The 22,180-nt window shown below is 31.9% G+C and overlaps 2 protein-coding genes across 2 annotated transcripts; one reads left to right on the plus strand and one right to left on the minus strand.

The window, feature by feature from the left end:
• Nucleotides 1-2,105: 2,105 nt before the first annotated feature.
• On the plus strand, nucleotides 2,106-4,985 carry LOC117931813. The gene is made up of 2 exons (XM_034852881.1): nucleotides 2,106-2,473; nucleotides 4,521-4,985. Exons 1-2 carry the CDS (start codon nucleotides 2,275-2,277, stop codon nucleotides 4,718-4,720), a joined length of 399 nt encoding a protein of 132 aa, XP_034708772.1. The 5' UTR covers nucleotides 2,106-2,274; the 3' UTR covers nucleotides 4,721-4,985.
• A 2,811-nt stretch (nucleotides 4,986-7,796) lies between these two features.
• On the minus strand, nucleotides 7,797-20,995 carry LOC117932558 (putative disease resistance RPP13-like protein 3). The gene is made up of 3 exons (XM_034853834.1): nucleotides 20,907-20,995; nucleotides 19,164-19,724; nucleotides 7,797-10,038 (listed from the first exon to the last, which is right to left on the minus strand). The coding sequence occupies exons 2-3, from the start codon at nucleotides 19,613-19,615 to the stop codon at nucleotides 7,797-7,799; spliced, it is 2,694 nt and encodes an 897-aa protein (XP_034709725.1). The 5' UTR covers nucleotides 19,616-19,724; nucleotides 20,907-20,995.
• Nucleotides 20,996-22,180: the final 1,185 nt, after the last annotated feature.

Consider the following 22,180-nt stretch of genomic DNA (forward strand, 5'->3'; position numbering starts at 1 on the left):
TTCAACTTGCAACTAAGGTACGCCTTGTACCCAATCATATTTATTTATTTATCCATTATCATGCATGACTTGTTTTATTATTTGATCATTATTTGGTATCCACGATTTCCCAATCAATTGTCATGTTTGCCCTAACTAATTAGTAGAGACCAATTTTTAGGGGCTTAAAGGGGTGCTATGCCTTATCACTGTACTTTTCCAAATAGGTAACTTGAATCCCGGACCTAAACTCGGTTTTTCACAGACTTACTTTTCCTTTAGGAGTCACATTTATGATTTTTCTTTCTTATTTTATTTTTCCCTTTAAAAATAAAACAAAAATAAGTGACAACTTCAAAAAGTTTTCAAAAAAAAATAAAAATAAGTCATGTCATCGAGTGGAAACGCATGTACAGAAATGCGAGGTCCACACATATATTCTTTCTTCTTTTACTTTTTTGGTGATTAAAATTCTTGGCCTAAACTATATACATGCACATTATAACATTAGAATAAGTTTGGTGGATGAAGAAATGAAGGCTTCTCACTTATAATCTAAATTCGATCTATCATTCAGTGCTCTAGATCTAGTTATTTAATTCAATAATTGAAATATTTAAAATAAAAGTGAATAAATAGATTTATTGAATGACATGATCTTTTAAACAATTAACCAACCATCTATTTATGATTCTTTAATTGCTTAAAGAGGATACCTTTTAACAACAAATTCATCCCCGCCTCGTGCTGCTCTTCCTCAATCCCAAGTATGGCTATGCATTGGTCCCTCACTATTGCTTGGTTGCTCCCATGTCCCAATAACATTTGGATGGTTTGTTATATGTTATCAATTTGTATTTTCACAGCTTAAATTTTTAGGAAAATTATTTACTTAACAATTACACAATCACAAATAATAATTACTGTTTTGATTTTTTCACATTTTACTATATTTTAACCTTGCAAGCACTTTGTTATTGAAACTTGTTTTTCTCCTCATTGTACTAAAATCAAATAAAATAATATATAAAAATATATTAAAATAAAATTATACATATTAAAAGGATTGACCCAGCTGATTCTTTTAAATATTATTTTATTGATATTTGTTTGTATTTGATTAATATTTATAGAAATTGTCAAATCCAAATTTAATAGTAGGATTATTTCTCCTAACAATATGATAAATGGAGCTCTCAAAATTTTAATGTAAATGAATAAATGAAATCAATGGGGTTATAACTAACGTATATAAACAATGCTAATCTAGAAAATGAAGTGTAATTGGGTGAAATTAATTTATAGGTTAGATAATAAGATTATACTAGAAATTAGATGTAACTAGATAGTATATTACCTGATTTTATTTAAAAATCATCCTACTTGGGCTACAACTTGCTTTTAGTCATTTAGTCCATGGTAGCATTCTTGTACTCATTTAATTTACACTTCTATTCATATTTGAGTAGTTATACTATTAATGGCTGTGGCTCTGAAGTGTTTAGTAAACTTTTAAAAATCACTTATAAAAATTTGGACAATAATTTGAAGTGATTTATGAGTGTTCATTTGAATTTACTTTTTTTTTAATTTTTAATTTAAGATACAACATTTAACACAAAATTGAATTGAATTTTTTTTTAAAATAAAATCTTTTTTAGTTATTTAATATAACAAAATTAGAATTCCAAATAAACTTTACTTAATTTAAGTACTAATGTTTCATTAAAGAGTTAATGAAAACCTTAAAAAATTATGATTATATTTGTTCAATAATTTTGATAAAAATAATAAAAATGATAATCAACTATTTATGCCATATTTTTGTCTTTTCTGTAACAATCTTGTACTCTATAATTCATTTTAATTGAATTTCTTATTATATATTAATTTAAAACCACTCTATTTAATTATGGGATGGTTTGAAGAAAAGAAATTAGAGAAAAAAGAAAGAAATAAAATAGTGAATTAAACTTTTTTAATTGGTTATTGATGAAAAATTGAAGAGGAAGAAAATTATTATTAGTGAATATATTCTCCCAAATTTTTTTTTCAAAGGAAAATATCAGAGAAAATATTTTAGAATCTTCCAGCATCAACATAAATTGATGCTAAATTGCTGTAAGTCGTCCAATCACCAGCCCACTCGGCCATCCCAGTTCAGCTCCTCAATTACCCATACCCTTGTCAAATTTCAAAACCCTAGAAACACCGTACTACACCCATTCTCGCAGAGACCAGTCGGATCCACGCAGGGCTCTGAAAGATCCTCAACTCCGGAGCTCCGGGGACCCAATGGAAGGATCCGACGCGGAAGAACTAGAGGAGTTGGAGGCTGATGTGAAGGAAATGGCTCAGAAGGTCCGCCATTACCGGACAACTCTCCCAGATCAGCTTAAGGCCACATTCACTTCGATTTTATCTTCTGAGCGACCTCCGTTTCTCGAATTCGTGTCCGGATCCGAACCCGAAGCCTCCGGAGAACCTAACCCAGGTCAGTTTCGAGGTTTTTGGTTCCCCCACCCCTTTTTCTTTTTTTCTCTGTTTTTCGTTTCCTGTTTGGTTGCTGAGAAAATATGGTAAAAAGAAAAATAAAAAGTGAATGCTTGAACCCGAGATTTTCACTGTTTGAGAGATCAGGAAAACAGAAATATACGTTTAATTGAGGCTAATACAAGCGTTTGGGTTAGTTGAGGTGGGTTTGGAGAGCAAAAGATCTTTCTTTTCTTTGGCTCTATTTTATTTCATTTCACTTTCTTGTTGTGCCATCGGAATGTCTTGGAATTAGATTTGTTGTTACTTGGGTCCTGAGAAAAACAAATTGGTTTAGGTAAAGTGAGTTTCCGCTTCCAGGAAATAAAAAAGAAACATAATTTTCAGAATAATATTTCTAATTTTTCTTTGCTGTCCAATAGAGCTTTAAATTGCTTTGTTATTGATATTGAATTTTAAAACTTAGCTTATGCTTGGTTCCAGAGAGTACTGTGGAAATAAAAAAATGTTAAAGAAAAAATTTCTAATGATTAATTGTACCATGGCAATAATGTATTGGTGATGGAGTGGCAATTGCAGTTTCCGGTGGGTGCATTTGTGGAGCCTGCAGGGGTAGAGGAAATGGGGGCAATAGTGGATGTGGTGGTGATGGTGAGTGGTAGTGGTGCTCTTTTATGATATGTTTGGTTCCTGAAAACTATTAGGCTATGTTTGGTTCGAGTAAATTTGAGGGAAAATGCAAAGGAAAGAAAATAGAGAGAAAAAATTAAAAGAAAAGAAAAAACAAAGGAAAATAAAAAATAAATTTAAATTTAATAAATTATTTTTATACATTTCTTCATACTTATTTTACTTATTTCTCCTTATCATAGCAAAATTAAATAATTTAAAAATATATAAATTTTAAATTAATTATAATTATATTTGATTTTTTTTATATATTTTTTATAGTAAAATCAAACATGAGAAAATTATTTTTCTTAACATTTTTTTTTCTTTCTCTAATATTTTTTGGGAATGAAACATAACCTTAAAGAAAGAAAAAAAATGATAAGAAAAATAGTTTTCTCATGCTTGGTTGTACTATGGAAAATATCAAATAAGAATAAAATATAAGTAAGATTTTTAATTAATTAAATACTTATCTATTTTAAAATTATTTAATCTTTATATAGAAAAGTTAAAATTTTTATTTTTATTTTTATTTTATTTTATTTATTTATTTATTTATTCTCTCTCTTGTATACTACTTGTATACTTTGGGGCATGTTGCCTTTTTTCTTTTAATATATTGATTTTTATTCATAAAAAAAAGTTAAAATAAGTGAAATGAGTTTAAAGTAGCATATAAAATAAATTATTGATTTTGAACTTTTTTATTCTTTTTTCTTCACTTTTTCTATTTATTTTCTTTCCCTTGTATTTTCCCTCACATTTTCTAGGAACCAAACATAACTTTAGTGAATAATCTGATATTTATGGTTGTGGGATATTGCTTATGATTGTTGGTGCTGGTGGCAATGCTTCTGCAGTTAGTGGTTGAGGTGGTTTGTGTGATAGTGTTGGTGGTTTGATCATATGGTAGTAGTGGGGTGGTGGTGAGGACTATGGTGGTAGAACGAAGAGCAAGCAAACTTTGTGATTTTGATCCATCAGGGCTTGTTTATTTGGCAACATTTAATCAGGCGGGAGCAATCACTTTGCTGTGGCTAAAAAGTTTTTCCCACCTAGCAGGGAAAAATGAATGCTTGTTTTCTTCCCTCACATGTGATTTTTTTGCTCCCAACGATTTAACTTGACACAACATTACCAAGCATGATCTTTTAGCCTTTTTCTTTTCATGAAGCAAAAGAAATACTCTCAAAATACTGTTGAACAGCTCTTTATCTGTATGGTATTTCATTTCTTCTTTAATGTTTAATCTGATTAAACAAAAAACCTTGTGAAGTTCACACTCAAGGCTCGTTTCAGCTCTAAGTTATTCTGGGTTTATTATTTATTTCACTTGTAGGTGAAGGATTGATCCTTTTTGTGCTTTGCAAATGCAGGACAGAGCAGGGTTTTGCTAGCTCAAGGAGATCATGAGACTTCAGAGAAAATACAGTTGCTCAAACAAAATATTTTGAGTATCGTCTCTACCATTCCAGTCCTCTTGAAAAGATTGAATGAATGTATGTCAATGGTTGATAAACTTGATTCGTACAATGGAATTATTCATCCTGCCTTCAAAAGGAGAAGGACTAGCTGACCTAGTTTAGTTTCACATTTGCATTAATTTTGTTATTTGGTTCACTCGAAGAAGACCCCCATAGTGTATTGCATGATTGACTACTTCAATTTGTACCATGAATCTAGGTCTCCAAGGAAATTTTGAACCAAAATTATGTCTCCTGTCCTAGAACTGGAAGCCTTTGTTGTGGCATAATATTGTGTAACGTAACGTAAAAATGTGTTGATATTTTTTTAGAAGTCTTCGTTGATGCATTGAATATAATGAGTAGAGAAAGATGGTATATTGCTTGTGTGTTCTGATTTTTCTTTCTGCATCTGTTATTGCTTGTTGCTGCTACTCATACTGTTTGATAGGTAAACCAAAGCCTTGTATAGTTTACACCACTTCCAAGCTTAGAAGTGCCACCCAGTGATAACTCCCCTTGATCCTCCTCCCCACACTTGATTAAAGTCTCATGCTCCATCGATCTCCTACTTTTATCCAACTATAGAAAGCAGAGTCAATCAATTCTTATATTATATCTATTTCTTGCATCCTTCGGTTTCTTTTTAGTTTAATCCAATTCTTATTGTTTAATGCACAAATATTTTTATTTAATGTTATATTTAAGTGCATAATTTTGTTTTAATTAGCTTATTTTACATTTTTTTTTATTTAAATGATCTTAATTCAGCCACAAATTTGAATCATGTGCTCTTTGTAACAACTAATATAGCTGTCCATAGAAAAATTGTGGGAAAAAAATTAAATTGTGGAAGAATGCACTTTTCTTAAACTTTTTTTCCTCCTCTTTTTCTTAGTATTTTCTTCACTTTTTATTTTTTATTTTTTATGACATTCAAATATAATATCATTTTCCTTATACTATATTTGGTTCTAGGAAATTAGTAAATAAAGGAAAAAAAAAATGCTAAGGATAATGATTTTCTTTTATTTGGTTTATCATGAAAAATAGAAAAGAAAATTAAAATATATTAAAAACTTGTATTTTTTAAATAATTTAATCTTATATGAAAGAGAAAAAAAAAAGTGAAATGAGTTTTAAAAAAATATAAAAATAATTTTTAATTTAAATCTAATCTCTCGTTTTCTTTACTTCTATTTTTATTTGTCATTTTTTTTTCTTTAATTTATATTTTTCCTCGAATTTTCTAAGAATCACATATGGGATTATTATTATTATTATTATTATTATTATTATTATTATTATTATTCTTTTTTGATATTTTCTAATAACCAAACATAATCTTAAACTCTTAATTGATCAAATATGATAGGAAATATCATAGATAATCTAGTTTCTCTTTCTAACAAATTGTATAAATCGTAAAATCCTCCAACAACTCACAAAATTTCAAGAAAGGAAGAATAAGAATTATGCCTTAAAAATGTGGTAAAGGATTTAAAATTTTTAGAATCAATGGGAAGTCATTTTATTTCTGTTTCTCTTTTTCTTCTTCCTTCAGCTTACTCATTTTATTATTTTCTTATTATAATTATTATTCTAGTCACTAATATTATATTATTAAATATAAATATTTATTTTAATATTATCATATCTAATATTATTGTAATACATTAATACAGCTATTTTTAATAACAGTAATAATATTTTTATTTCATGATTATTTTTGTTATTTAATACATTATTATTATTGTATTATCATTCAAAAAATATAACCTTCCTTCAAATAATGAATAATGAATACTAATGTAAGGATAAAATTTTATTATTTAAAAACATACTATATTTCAATATTTAAATCACATCATATTTATAAAATATTTTAAGTTTTACAAAACAATATCTATATTAAAAAATATCTTAGAAATATTATAATATATATATATATATATATATATATATAATTTAAATTAAAACTAAGAAAGTTCTTGTTAATTAGTCTATATTTACTAAACTTTGTATTAAAATTATCTTCTATTTCTTTCCTGTAATTTATATTCTTTATTTAAAAACAATTAAAACCTCATAATGAAATTATTAATCTTATAGAAACAATTTTTTTTTAAAAAAATATTTTAAATAAAAAATTAAATCCTTCAAACTTTTTAAATAAAATTTGATATCAAATCTTTTTTAATTTAAAATTCTTTTTTAAAAAATTTGTTTAATTTTTTTTTCTTATTAGTTTATTCAAATTATATAAATTACTAAAAGTTGCATTTATAATTTCTTTTATGAAATTAATTTTTATTTAAAATTTATATTTTATAAAATATTAAAAATATTTAATTTAATTTTATTAGTTTGTTTTAGATATTTTAGTTGTGAGCAATTTCATGACAATTTTATCTTTTCAAAATATTTTACAAAAATTTAAAGTGGTCATTATAATAACAATTTAAAAATAAAGTTATAATTATTTGAAACTTTCTTTTTGAAAATTTTTAAAATTAAAAGTTAAATTGATAATACAATAAAAAAAAATAAAAAGAAATTATCATCCATTTTTCTGAAAAATAGCAAAAAATTTATAATTTAATTAGCCATATCATAGATTATTTGAAAATTTTGATGATATTGAATTCCAATGGGTTGATATTTTAGGGTGCCAATTTTTGGCCTTTTTTGTTTGGTCAAAATCATATATATATATATATATATATATATATATATATATATATATATATATATATATATATATATATATATATATATATGGAACCTTTAATTTGTCTTTGTACTTTATTATGCATACAATCATTTTTAACGTGTCTTGTTAATACCTTAATTACAAGCCTAATACACCTTTCATGCAAACTCAGTGCAAAACAATTAAATTATATTTACCAAACAATTTTGATATTAATGTATTAGTAATATTATTTCATTAATAATAATAATAATAATAATAACATGAAAGTAGAAAAAGAAGAGAACGCAAATATTAAAGGTGAAATGATAAAAATAAAATAAAATAAAATGAGTAATTTGATCATTTTCACATGGTGAATCAATCGAGCATATTGAAATATACGACATAAAACGACTTTCACCTTATTATATAGAATTTGAAGCTCTAAATTAACCATAATTGCATCTAAAACCAAATTAATATCTTATAGAAGGCTACCGGGGAGGTCGCTGGGAGGTGATTATACGACGGATCCTATTCCAATCTTCTCCTTGTGTCTCTAAAACCTCACTCATCAATTCTTGGGATACCTCATAGAGGTTTAGTCTTTGGAGCTTTTTCAGCCGCAATAATCCATCTCGGAACCTCCTCATTTTAACACAAGACTCAATTTTCAATGTCTTCAGATTAGGCATTGCTCCTTCCTCCACTGACAAGTCTTTTAGACTCCGCAACTTCTGCATTTGTAGGAATTCAAGTCGAAGGAACCCTCCATGAGGACAATTCATTCCCGTACCCACATAAAAACCTTGTAATAATCTGAGATTCCTCAAGTTTGGCAGCTTCCCTAGTATTGGCATTGGATCTTCCTCCATTTCAGTATAATGCAGTTTGAGTTGCATGAGATTCGGAGGATAGAGTGTTGTTTCCTCGGGTAGTTTTCGGATGGGTCCCAGTAGATGCAATTTGTAGAGGCACTTGTGGTGTGAGAAAGACTCCAGACCTGGGAATAGAATTGGTGTTGATGTTGACAATCCCTCGCTTTCTATAAAATTATCAGTGTCCAACTTCAGCTTTTGCAGCCCAGTTAATTGGGCTATAGATCGGAACGACCCCTCCTTCAACTTTGGGTGAGAATAAAGGTTTAGCTTCAATTGCTTTAGGTGGTGGGCCAGTTTTCCCAAGTTGTTATCCTTCAACCAATCGCCACCCTCTAAATATAATGTCTGAAGGTTGGTCATTTGATGGACACCCAAATGGCCTTCCACCCACCTCTCTCTCATTGACTGCCTTGATGAGATCCTACCTCCCCAACAATTTAGATGTCTCATTTGCTTCAATTTCCAAATTGTATGGGGTATGCGGATGTAATCGTCTCCTGAATCAAGGGTTTGTAAATTAACAAGCCCACCGATTGATGGTGGAAGCCTTCTTCTCTGATGAATTCCCCCTAAACATAAATATTTTAGGTGGATGAGTTCTCCTATTTTTCCTGATAGTTCGAGACCATACATTCCTCTATCCTGGTGCAGGACCCGAAGCAATTTAGGGTATTTATGTAAACATACCTCATCTCCTTCATCAATGAATTTATTGAGGATCAAAGATCGGAGATTAGAATTTTGCAAATGCGGAGAGATGGTCTGATTAATATTAATCAGTCGACGAACACTAGTAGGAAGCACGTCCGCATCAATGTTTTCACCTTCCTCAAAAAGTTTTTCTTCTTTAGCTTCTGAAATGGCTAGATCTCTAAGCAGGTCGTGTATACGGCGAGACTTCACCCTTCCATCGACTCTCGTATCAGCCAACTGAATCATGCTTCTCTGGATCAACTCGTATAAGTAGTCTTCTGCAATGTCTTCCAGCGTTTCTTTTCCCCTTTTTTGTACAAATCCTTCAGCAACCCACAAGCGAATCAACTTACTTGCTTTGATTTCTGAGTCCTCCGGAAAAACCCCACAGTAAAGAAAGCAGGGCTTCAAGTAAGAGGGTAAGTCGTTATAGCTCAGTGCAAGAATTCCCAAACAGGAGTCGGGACCTTGACTTAGATGCCAATCCATGCTGTTAAGCACTTTCAGCCATGAGTCTCGTGTCAGATCTTTCAGTGATAAAAGTCCTCCAAGAACCACAATTGCAAGAGGTAAACCTTTGCATTTTTCTACGATCTTCTCTTTGAATTCCTCCAACCCTGCACTCCCTACTTTGTTGAGAAACAGCTCCCAGCTTTCTTTTTCACCCAAAGTTTGAAGTTCATGGCAATCTGAATGAGCATAAAGAGCAATTCCTTGATTGCGAGTAGTGATCAACACTCTGCTCTTATTTAATTCTTCAGGCAAATATTGGCTCAAGCTCTGCCAAACATCGGTGTTCCATATATCATCAAGCACTATCAAGTACCTTTTTCCCTGGAGACATTTATAAACCTCTTCTCCCAATTCATTTTCATTTTTACGTTTTTGTTCATCCGTGAGAGTCGTGACACAATTGGCGATCCCGAGCAAAAGCTCCCGGATATTGTACTCTTGAGATACATAAACCCAAGCACGGCAACTAAAGTCGTGCTGAACATCGGTGTCGTTGGAAACTTTCTTGGCAAGAGTTGTTTTGCCAAGGCCACCCATTCCCCAGATGGCCACCACTACTCTTTCCATTGCTCCCCCTAACAGCTTTCCCTTTACAGCTTCCACATCATTTTTCATCCCCACTACGTTGGTTTCTTCAACAGCGGGAAGCCTGTAACGCCCAAGTTTTCTTTTAAAGGGTAATTTAGGAATTCTTAATAATGATATTAAATTAATTAATTAATTAATTTAATAAAAAGGAAGAGGGGTAAAAGGGTAATTTTACGAATAAATACAGGTATAAATTAGAAATTTTATTCTTTCCATTCTTTTCTGAATAGAGTTCCTGTTCGCAGAGTTCCAGAGAACGTAGGTTGGAGTCAGATTTCAGGGTTGAAGAACAGATCTCTATAGGTAAGAATCTAACCCCTAGTTTAATATTTTAGATTCATTGATTAATTTCAAACACATTAGATATATTTTTTTTGGAAAACCCCAAATCTAGATTAGGGTTAGATTATTTTTTTAAATTCGTTTTAATATCAAAATAATAAAAATTTAAGATTTTGATTTTATTGTTGGAATTTAGGAGATCCTAAATTTTATTAGATGAAAAAAAAAAAAAAAATTCCTTGGAAAGTTTCGATTTTAGGTTAGGGTTAATTTAAAAAAAAAAAAAAATGGCGTACGTGTACTGTGCTACTGGAAGCATGGAACAAAACAAAAGGAAAAAAAAAAAGGGAAAACGCATGTGCACAGTATGGGATGGAAGGGAAAAACAAAAAACAAAAAAAAATGGGCATGTGCCCGGATGGAGGGAGGCTTATATATATATATATATATAATGATTCATTATCATGATGATGGCAATGGGAGAAAAAAAAAAAAAAAAAACCTTGTTTTGCTTTTCTTGGTTTGGTGTACCCGAGAGTCATGAATGGCTTTTGAATTGTTTAATTAAAAATAATAATAATAATAATAATAATATTTAGTTTTAGATTAATAAATAAGATAATAGTAATAATGGTTTTCTTTTTTTTTTGTAATAAACAGAATGAGAGATTTAGCAATATATATATATATATATATATATATATATATATATATATATATATATAATTTTATAATGAAATAAAATTGTAATTTAATTAAATTAGAAATGTGTTATTAGAAACAAATTGGGAATTTATTAATTATAATTAAATAAGGAATAGAGTAATTAAATTATTACTTTGTTAATAAAAAAATATTAATCTTAACATTTAGAAATTTTAGGATTATCAGATTTATATTTTGAGGTAAATAGTAATAGTGGTCTTTTTATTGTGTTAGGTGAGGAGTAGACTTTTCAGGGTTATTTTTCCTTCAAGGTCTTTGCACATTTTGAGGTAAGGGAAGTTAATGCAATATTTATAAAATTAAATTATTTTATATGTTATTTTGAATTGTGGAAAAGAAAATGATATTTTGTTACCATGCATGGATCAAACTGTTTTGCACTAAATATTATGTTGGAATATTTTGTTTTATTTATGACACAAAATATGGAGATATTATGTTGTGTAAATTTGAATACTTGAACAAAACATCACTCTGGTTTATTTGGCCCTTGTCAACGGGATATAATAGTTGACTATTCGGCCCTGTCAACGGGATATAATAGTTGACCTTTACATTTCATGGTGGGAATGTAATTGATTTGGACCCCAACCTCTAGGGGTTTGGTTAGAGGTTACTAGTACTAGTAGTGTTTGGTTTCGTCCACCAGGAACAATTTGAGGCTAGCCACCCATTTGAAAAGTCCCACCTAACTGGGCATTTGATATTTGATAACCAGAGTAATGAAAATTGAATGGATTTGATTGAATCTTATGTGAAAGTGTTTGAATTTGATATGAAAATGGTTGGTTGAATTTTGAATATATTAGTATTGTTGAAACTCTGATATTTGATGAGAAAAAAAAAAATGATATCTCCTATTTGAAATGAAAATATTTGATCCATGAATTGCATTAATATTCCTTATTGGGCTGTGAGCTCATTCCCAATTGTTGAAAATTTTTCAGGTACTCTTAGTTCGGGTGAGGAGTGATGGCTAGGCTGAGGAATAGTCATCAGTAGAATTTGACTTAGGATTTTATGTTGGATTTTGTTTTAGCTGTTAGTTATGTTCATTTGGATCATTTGATATTTGGAAGTTATTTGGAAATTGAATTTGAGGATTTTAGATTTTGTTCTGCTACTCTGAACAGGTATTTGGTAATTGGTAACATCCAGTTACAATATGATTGTTTGGGTCAGATTATACTTTAAGCCTTCGGGTTTGAGGTGTGAAATGACTGTCACGCCCTTGGAGTGGGTCTTGGGGCGTGACAGAGTGGTATCAGAGCACTAGGTTTTGATCTTGATGGGAATTTGAACTGGTTTAGATTGGGGATAGATGAGTGACGCATTTGTTTAAGTTTTAGTTTCATTTAGTATAAATTTCAATTCTTTCTTTATTTGGAAATTTTCTAATTTGTTCTTTAGTGACTAATTTAGTTATGTCTTATTATTTTAGGACATCATGCCACCAAGAAGAGCAGCTTCTTCACAAAACAGTCAGGCTAATGATGATGTACCTCCAGTTGAGGGTTTGCCTCCTGTGAGTGCAGAAGGGATCTATAGGTATCTTGGGACACTAGCTGGTTTAGTTGAACGCCAAGCTCGAGCTGCTGGGACTAATGTTCAGGGACAGTCTTCATCTTCTAGGGATAGCTCTTTTGATGACTTCAAGAAATTGGGTCCTCCTTACTTTTCTGGTGCTACAGATCCCACAGAGGCAGAGGCTTGGATCCTTAAGATGGAGAAATTCTTTGGTGTAATAGATTGCTCTGAGGAGCAAAAAGCCTCTTATGCAGCTTTTAGGTTAGATAAAGAGGCAGATCATTGGTGGCGTATGACTAGGAGACTTTTGGAGGATCAGGGACCCATAACATGGAGACAATTTCGGGAGGCTTTCTACAAGAAGTATTTCCCTGACAGTGTTAGGCGGCAGAAGGTGGGAGAGTTTATTCGTTTGGAACAGGGGGATATGACTGTGGCTCAGTATGAGGCCAAATTTACAGAGTTATCATGTTTTTCCCCACAGTTGATTGCTACAGAGGAGGAAAAGGCATTAAAGTTTCAGGATGGATTGAAGTCTTATTTGAAGAACAAGATATCTATTCTGAAGCTTGGTGTCTATTCAGAGGTTGTTGATAGAGCCCTTATAGCAGAGAAAGATAATGAGGAGCTTCATCAGTATAGGGAACAGCAAAGGAAGCGAAATAGAAGTGATGGTGCTCATGGTAATCAAGCACAGCGAAGGGCTACATCAGGAAGAAATCAGAATAAAGGGAAGACAACGCAGAATTTGGATGGGATTTGTCCTACTTGTGGCAAGAAGCATGGGGGTAGGCCATGCTATAGAGAGACTGGAGCTTGCTTTGGTTGTGGGAAGCAAGGACATTTGATCAGAGATTGTCCAGAGAATAGGAAGTTCATCATTGGGAAGCCTAAAGAGGAAAATAAGGAGGATAAACAGAAACCCAAAGCCCAAGGGCGGGTGTTTGCAATGACTCATCGAGATGCTCAGGCCACTTCTGATGTGGTGACAGGTACTCTCCGAATCCACACCTTATTTGCTAGAGTCTTGATTGATCCTGGATCAACACACTCTTTTGTTTCAGTATCTTTTGCTGGTTTGTTGGGTTTGCCTGTTGCTAGCATGGACTTTGATTTGATTGTTGCTACTCCTGTGGGAGATTCTGTTGTGGCTAGTAGAATGCTTAGAAATTGTATTGTGATGATTGGTTATAGGGAAATGCCAGTTGACTTAGTACTCCTTGACCTTCAGGATTTTGATGTGATTTTGGGGATGGATTGGTTAGCTTCCTACCATGCCTCTGTTGACTGTTTTGAGAAAAGGGTGATGTTTAGTATTCCTGGTCAGCCTAAGTTTAGCTTTGAAGGGAAGCATGTGGACAGACCACTGCGTATGATCTCAGCCTTGCGAGCTAGTAGCTTGCTCAAGAAGGGTTGCCAAGGATTTTTGGCTAGTGTGATGAGTAATGAAAGTGATTTGAAGTTAGAAGACATACTCATAGTAAGGGAGTATCCTGATGTCTTTCCAGAGGATTTGTCTGGCTTGCCACCAGAGAGAGAGGTGGAGTTCACCATCGATCTGGTACCAGGAACAGGTCCTATGTCTAAGGCCCCATACAGGATGGCACCTGTGGAGCTTAAGGAGTTGAAAGTTCAGCTTTAGGAGTTATTAGACAAGGGTTTTATCAGGCCCAGTGTTTCACCTTGGGGAGCTCCTGTTCTATTTGTGAAAAAGAAAGATGGCTCAATGAGACTTTGCATTGACTATAAGGAGTTGAATAAGGTGACAGTGAGGAACAAGTATCCCCTTCCTCGGATTGATGATTTGTTTGATCAGCTACAAGGTGCTTGTGTGTTCTCTAAGATTGATCTTCGGTCTGGTTATCATCAGTTAAGGGTTAGAAGTGAAGATGTACCCAAGACTGCTTTTCGAACTAGATACGGGCATTATGAGTTTTTAGTTATGCCTTTTGGTTTGACTAATGCACATGCTGCTTTTATGGACTTAATGAATAGGGTATTCAAGCCTTATCTAGATCAGTTTGTGGTGGTTTTTATAGATGACATCTTGGTATACTCAAGAAGTAGAGAGGAGCATGAGGGCCATTTGAGTATTGTATTACAGACCCTCAGAGATAAGCAGTTGTATGCTAAACTGAAGAAGTGTGAGTTTTGGTTAGATCGAATTTCTTTCCTTGGGCATGTGGTAAGCAATGATGGCATCTCAGTTGACCCTGGAAAGGTTGATGCTGTAGCTAATTGGAGAAGACCTAGTACTGTGACTGAGATTCGAAGTTTCTTGGGACTTGCTGGTTACTATAGGCGGTTTATAGAAGGGTTCTCTAAGATTGCCCTACCTTTAACTAAGTTGACACAGAAGGGAGTTAAGTTTGAGTGGTCTGATGATTGTGAATGTAGCTTCCAAGAGTTGAAGAATAGATTAGTGTCAGCTCCTATTTTGACTATCCCTTCAGGTTCAGGAGGATTTGTGGTGTATAGTGATGCCTCCCATCAGGGTTTGGGTTGTGTTCTTATGCAACATGGGAGAGTTGTAGCTTATGCTTCTAGACAGTTGAAGCCTTATGAAAGGAACTACCCTACTCATGATTTGGAGTTAGCTGCTGTGGTTTTTGCACTTAAGATTTGGAGACATTTTCTTTTTGGTGAAACTTGTGAGATATTCACAGATCATAAGAGTTTGAAGTATCTATTTTCCCAAAAGGAATTGAACATGAGACAGAGGAGGTGGATTGAACTACTTAAAGATTATGATTGCATTATTCAGTATCATCCTGGGAAGGCGAATGTTGTAGCTGATGCCTTGAGTAGGAAGTCAGTTGGTTCCTTAGCAGCTATTAGAGGTTGTCAGAGGCAATTATTGGAAGAGTTGAGGAGTTTACAAGTCCACTTTCGAGTTATGGGCTTAGGAGCACTTGTAGCAAATTTCAGAGTACAACCAGACTTAGTTGGGAGAATTAAGACCCTACAAAAGAATGATTCCCAATTAGTGCAAGTTATGGAGGAAGTTAAGAGGGGCAGTAAGCCTGATTTTGTTTTGTCAGATGATGAGATCTTGAGATTTGGGACTAGACTTTGTGTCCCAAATGATGAAGACTTAAGGAGGGAGCTTTTAGAGGAAGCTCATTGTTCCAAGTTTGCAATCCACCCAGGAGGGACAAAGATGTACAAGGATTTGAGGCAAAACTATTGGTGGTCAGGTATGAAGCGTGATATTGCACAATTTGTGGCTCAGTGTTTAGTGTGTCAACAGGTGAAGGCTGAGCATCAGCGACCAGCAGGGTCTTTGCAGCCACTTGCTATTCCTGAGTGGAAGTGGGAGCATATTACCATGGATTTTGTGATAGGATTGCCAAGAACCTCAGGGGGTAATAATGCTATTTGGGTGATTGTTGATCGGTTGACAAAGTCTGCTCACTTTTTGCCTATGAAAGTCAACTTTTCTTTAGATCGTTTAGCTTCTCTTTATGTGAAGGAGATTGTGAGAATGCATGGAGTACCAGTTTCTATAGTGTCTGACAGAGATCCTCGTTTCACTTCTAGATTCTGGCATAGTCTACAAAAAGCTTTGGGCACTAAGTTGAGTTTTAGTACTGCTTTCCATCCTCAAACTGATGGTCAATCAGAAAGGGTAATTCAGGTTTTGGAAGACTTGTTGAGAGCTTGTATTTTGGACCTGCAAGGTAATTGGGATGATCATTTACCTTTAGTAGAGTTTGCCTATAACAATAGTTTTCAAGCTAGCATTGGGATGGCACCTTTTGAAGCATTGTATGGTAGAAAATGTCGATCTCCTATCTGTTGGAATGATGTTGGAGAAAGGAAACTTTTGGGGCCTGAACTTGTGCAGTTGACTGTTGAAAAAGTTGCTTTGATTAAAGAAAGATTAAAAGCAGCTCAAAGTAGACATAAGAGTTATGCTGATAATCGTAGGCGAGATTTGGAGTTTGAGGTGGGTGATCATGTGTTCTTGAAAGTTTCACCTATGAAGTCTGTGATGAGATTTGGGAGAAAAGGAAAACTTAGTCCTCGTTTTGTGGGTCCGTTTGAAATATTAGAAAGAGTAGGCACTTTGGCATATAAAGTAGCCTTGCCCCCAAGTTTATCTAAGATTCATAATGTTTTCCATGTTTCAACCTTGAGGAAGTATAATTATGATCCCTCTCATGTTGTGGAGTTGGAGCCTATTCAAATTTCTGAGGACTTGACATATGAAGAAGTGCCCGTTCAGATTGTAGATGTAATGGATAAAGTACTACGTCATGCTGTTGTCAAATTGGTAAAGGTTCAATGGAGCAACCATAGTGTTCGTGAAGCTACTTGGGAGTTAGAAGAAGAGATGAGAGAAAAACATCCTCAATTATTTCAAGACTCAGGTATGTCAAATTTAGAGGACTAAACTTTTGTTAAGGAGGAGAGGATGTAACGCCCAAGTTTTCTTTTAAAGGGTAATTTAGGAATTCTTAATAATGATATTAAATTAATTAATTAATTAATTTAATAAAAAGGAAGAGGGGTAAAAGGGTAATTTTACGAATAAATACCCTAGGTATAAATTAGAAATTTTATTCTTTCCATTCTTTTCTGAATAGAGTTCCTGTTCGCAGAGTTCCAGAGAACGTAGGTTGGAGTCAGATTTCAGGGTTGAAGAACAGATCTCTATAGGTAAGAATCTAACCCCTAGTTTAATATTTTAGATTCATTGATTAATTTCAAACACATTAGATATATTTTTTTGGAAAACCCCAAATCTAGATTAGGGTTAGATTATTTTTTTAAATTCGTTTTAATATCAAAATAATAAAAATTTAAGATTTTGATTTTATTGTTGGAATTTAGGAGATCTTAAATTTTATTAGATGAAAAAAAATAATAATAATTCCTTGGAAAGTTTCGATTTTAGGTTAGGGTTAATTTTTTAAAAAAAAAAAATGGCGTACGTGTACTGTGCTACTGGAAGCATGGAACAAAACAAAAGGAAAAAAAAAAAAAAAAAAAAAAAAAGGGAAAACGCTTGTGCACAGTATGGGATGGAAGGGAAAAACAAAAAACAAAAAAAAATGGGCGTGTGCCCGGATGGAGGGAGGCTTATATATATATATATATATATATATATATATAATGATTCATTATCATGATGATGGCAATGGGAGAAAAAAAAAAAAAAAAACCTTGTTTTGCTTTTCTTGGTTTGGTGTACCCGAGAGTCATGAATGACTTTTGAATTGTTTAATTAAAAATAATAATAATAATAATAATAATATTTAGTTTTAGATTAATAAATAAGATAATAGTAATAATGGTTTTCTTTTTTTTTGTAATAAACAGAATGAGAGATTTAGCAAAATATATATATATATATATATATATATATATATATATATATATATAATTTTATAATGAAATAAAATTGTAATTTAATTAAATTAGAAATGTGTTATTAGAAACAAATTGGGAATTTATTAATTATAATTAAATAAGGAATAGAGTAATTAAATTATTACTTTGTTAATAAAAAAATATTAATCTTACCATTTAGAAATTTTAGGATTATCAGATTTATATTTTGAGGTAAATAGTAATAGTGGTCTTTTTATTGTGTTAGGTGAGGAGTAGACTTTTCAGGGTTATTTTTCCTTCAAGGTCTTTGCACATTTTGAGGTAAGGGAAGTTAATGCAATATTTATAAAATTAAATTATTTTATATGTTATTTTGAATTGTGGAAAAGAAAATGATATTTTGTTACCATGCATGGATCAAACTGTTTTGCACTAAATATTATGTTGGAATATTTTGTTTTATTTATGACACAAAATATGGAGATATTATGTTGTGTAAATTTGAATACTTAAACAAAAACATCACTCTGGTTTATTTGGCCCTTGTCAACGGGATATAATAGTTGACTATTCGGCCCTGTCAACGGGATATAATAGTTGACCTTTACATTTCATGGTGGGAATGTAATTGATTTGGACCCCAACCTCTAGGGGTTTGGTTAGAGGTTACTAGTACTAGTAGTGTTTGGTTTCGTCCACTAGGAACAATTTGAGGCTAGCCACCCATTTGAAAAGTCCCACCTAACTGGGCATTTGATATTTGATAACCAGAGTAATGAAAATTGAATGGATTTGATTGAATCTTATGTGAAAGTGTTTGAATTTGATATGAAAATGGTTGGTTGAATTTTGAATATATTAGTATTGTTGAAACTCTGATATTTGATGAGAAAAAAAAAAAATGATATCTCCTATTTGAAATGAAAATATTTGATCCATGAATTGCATTAATATTCCTTATTGGGCTGTGAGCTCATTCCCAATTGTTGAAAATTTTTCAGGTACTCTTAGTTCGGGTGAGGAGTGATGGCTAGGCTGAGGAATAGTCATCAGTAGAATTTGACTTAGGATTTTATGTTGGATTTTGTTTTAGCTGTTAGTTATGTTCATTTGGATCATTTGATATTTGGAAGTTATTTGGAAATTGAATTTGAGGATTTTAGATTTTGTTCTGCTACTCTGAACAGGTATTTGGTAATTGGTAACATCCAGTTACAATATGATTGTTTGGGTCAGATTATACTTTAAGCCTTCGGATTTGAGGTGTGAAATGACTGTCACGCCCTTGGAGTGGGTCTTGGGGCGTGACAAAGCCTCTTCTCTTTCCTGGCCACCATTTGATTGGAGTACCGTTCAGAAGTAGTTGCAATACCGGAAGAGCTCCCAGGTTCATAAGCTCTCAGATCTTCCATGCCGTACCTCCGTTTATTAATCAAAATCTTCTCAAGTCTGATATTGATCTCACTGATACGCCCGTTGAGCTCATTCACAAGCCGTAACTTGTCAGGCAAGACCACGCATGCGGGTAAGAAGTTGAGATTATTGAATCTCTGCTGTCGTTTGCGTTCCACTTTGGATATGAATTCATCAATGGCATCTTCGGCATCATAGGCTGTATCCCTGATCTGATTCACCCACAGCTTGAACATTTTGTCGTATCTACGCTCTGCATCAGCATGTTCTAGGAACTGGCGGATCCACTCCAGCTCGTTTCGGAGCAGCCTGACCTGCCCCATAGAGCGAGGCTTGTTGTGAAACCAAGTCATACAGCTTCTCTACGAAAAACGAGATGCTGCTCTCGGCCATTTTTGATGCACTTCTTCTTCCTCCTCTTCTTTGGTGTTTTCAACGAGCAAAGGGAGCAGCACTGTGCACCTAGAAGAAAATAAAATCTCTCCTCAGACAGGGATCAACTTGAAATTTGCTCCAAGTTAAAAATCCTGTATATGGTAATGTGTTTAAATGATTATTACTCTTTTTAAAAATAAAAGGTAATGGTGAGCTTGAACTTTTGATGAAATTAATATTAATAAGGCGTTTTTTATCAATAAAATAATGATTTCATCCCACTTTTATTAAGAAAAATACAAAATAAAAAAGTTGACATGTTTGTAAAAAATATTTAGTAAAAAGTAGAAGAAAATATTGAAAATTTTACATATCTTAGGCTTTCACTAAATAAGAAAGATTGAGAATGATTAAAGTTTTCAAAGTAATAAAAATATTTCAATACTGCTAAATTATTGTTAAATTAAATTGAGGAAGACAATATTTTAAAAAAAAAGGAGTTGTCATTTCACTGCAATTTTTTGTATAAAGGCAAAGTTTACTTTAGATGAATAAGAAAAAAATGTTTAAAAATTAAAAATAATTCTATTAGTTTAAATTATTTTAAATTTTAAATTAAATTGATTTATGGAATACCCTCGTATTCTAGTTTTGAAATTGAATAAAAGTAAACTCTGAAATATTTAAAAATCTTAAAAAAAAAAAAAAAAACCAATATAATATTGGGTATTATATTAATCAAAATTACATTGTGATGAATTCAAAAGAAATTTAAAAAGAAAATAAACAAATTAAGTAAAGGAGAGAAGATGATTGCCCACTAGCTGTTGGATGTCTTTTTAGGACAGTGTCATATTTGAAGACAAGGATTTGCTTTGGGATGATCAGGGAAAGCCAAGAAAAGTTGCAAAAAAAAAAAAAAAAAGAAGTAAAGGTGGAATATATATAAACAAAGGGTACACATGAAAATTTGATTTATTACAAAACACATAATTGAAATATTTTTTGAAAACCCACCTGCTTTGTTGACTTTTCAAAACCCATAATTTGTGGGTTAAAGTTTCTGACCAGGACTGATTCCCAAATGAAAAAGCTTTACAAATAAGAGAATTGTTTGAGTAAGAATATAACAACTATTCACATTCCTCAATTTCATGAACCAAACAAAGCCTTATTGTCTATATTGTTCCATGAAAAATTAAGGATACAATAAATGAGTTTTAATAACTGTTTAAGAAAGTAAGATAAGATTTAGAAGTTCCAACAGACCTTCTAATTGGCCGTAAGAGAAGTTTCTTGTAGAAGCAAGTTGCTTAACTTCACAAAAATCGAAGCATCTCTTTGAAATGTTTTTTTAATCACTAATGCTCTTTCCCTTCGGTGTTCTCAACAGGCGAAGGAAGCACCGTGTGCCAAGAAGAAAATGAATTCTCTCCTCAGACAGGGGTGAACTTGAGAATTAAGAGGGCTTCTTCCTTTTATACCAAAAAATTGGATTTTTCTTCCTTGTCTTGATCATACCAAACAATCCACCACTTCCGAGTTTTTTTTTTTTTTTTCCTTTAAGGGGGACAATGTCGCGTCTAAAGAAGTGAAGATAACGTTGAATACAGGCAACCAAGAAAAGTAGTAATAAAAGTAAAAGTGGGTTCTCCATTTGAGAAAAAAAAATTTAAAATAATGTAATGGTTTCAATGATCATCCCACTTTTATTTGGAAAGATACAAAAAGCAAAAAAGTTTGCGAATCTTTAAAAAGAAAAGAAAGAAAAAATAAAAAGCATCAATGGTGGGGTGGGAAAAAAAATGAAAGTTGTTCCCTCCAACTTCATGGAATTTTGGGGTAATAAACTTATAAAGAAATCCAATGCTTTCGCTTCTCATTTAGGTTGGAATCAGTTTATCGAATAAGAAAATTCATAAAAATATAAATCTATATAGAAGAAAAATAGTGAAGTCATTTTAGATTTTTTTTTCTTTTATGAAATTTTTTTATAGTAATGAGGTTATTAATTAAGTTTTAAATTATTTTTTAAAATCATAAAACTTATTAATGAATTAAACGAATTAGGTTTTGTTTGATTTAAAATTTATTTATTTAGTTAAAAAAATTTTAAAATAGATAATTATGTGTAAAAAAGAAATCAATAAAGTCATTAAAAATAATTTTTGCTAAGTGATTTCTTATTATTAATTGGATTGATTTTTGAACCTAAAAAAATAACAAATTCTATGTATTAAATTTGGTTTAATTTGAAACATGTTTTTTTAATAAAAAAAAATTAGGGAAGTTATCGTGTTTGGTTTAGAAAAGGTTTTGGAGTTTTTATTTTTTTAAATAATTTTCATTTTCTATGGTTTCTTTTCTTGAAAATATGCTTGGTTATAAAAGTAAAACTATTTAAAAAAATAATAATAAAAACCAGAAAACCTTGTTTGGTATTGAATTTTTTTAACAAGAAAAATAATGAAAATAATCAAATTATACTAGTTGATTATTCCTTTTTATTTTCCTTTCTCTATTAGAGAATTTTTTTGTATATG

The sequence above is a fragment of the Vitis riparia genome, chromosome 15 (genome assembly GCF_004353265.1).
Source record: "Vitis riparia cultivar Riparia Gloire de Montpellier isolate 1030 chromosome 15, EGFV_Vit.rip_1.0, whole genome shotgun sequence".
Taxonomy (NCBI): domain Eukaryota; kingdom Viridiplantae; phylum Streptophyta; class Magnoliopsida; order Vitales; family Vitaceae; genus Vitis; species Vitis riparia.

Bases quoted from the DNA above. Each gene is read 5' to 3' on its own strand.
- LOC117931813 (XM_034852881.1), top strand. From the start codon at position 2,275: ATGGAAGGATCCGACGCGGAAGAACTAGAGGAGTTGGAGGCTGATGTG. The intron at 2,474-4,520 runs GTCAGTTTCGAG...TTGCAAATGCAG, and splicing joins CTCCGGAGAACCTAACCCAG to GACAGAGCAGGGTTTTGCTA.
- LOC117932558 (XM_034853834.1), bottom strand. From the start codon at position 19,615: ATGACTTGGTTTCACAACAAGCCTCGCTCTATGGGGCAGGTCAGGCTG. The intron at 10,039-19,163 runs GCTTTGTCACGC...TGGGCGTTACAG, and splicing joins GTGGCCAGGAAAGAGAAGAG to GCTTCCCGCTGTTGAAGAAA.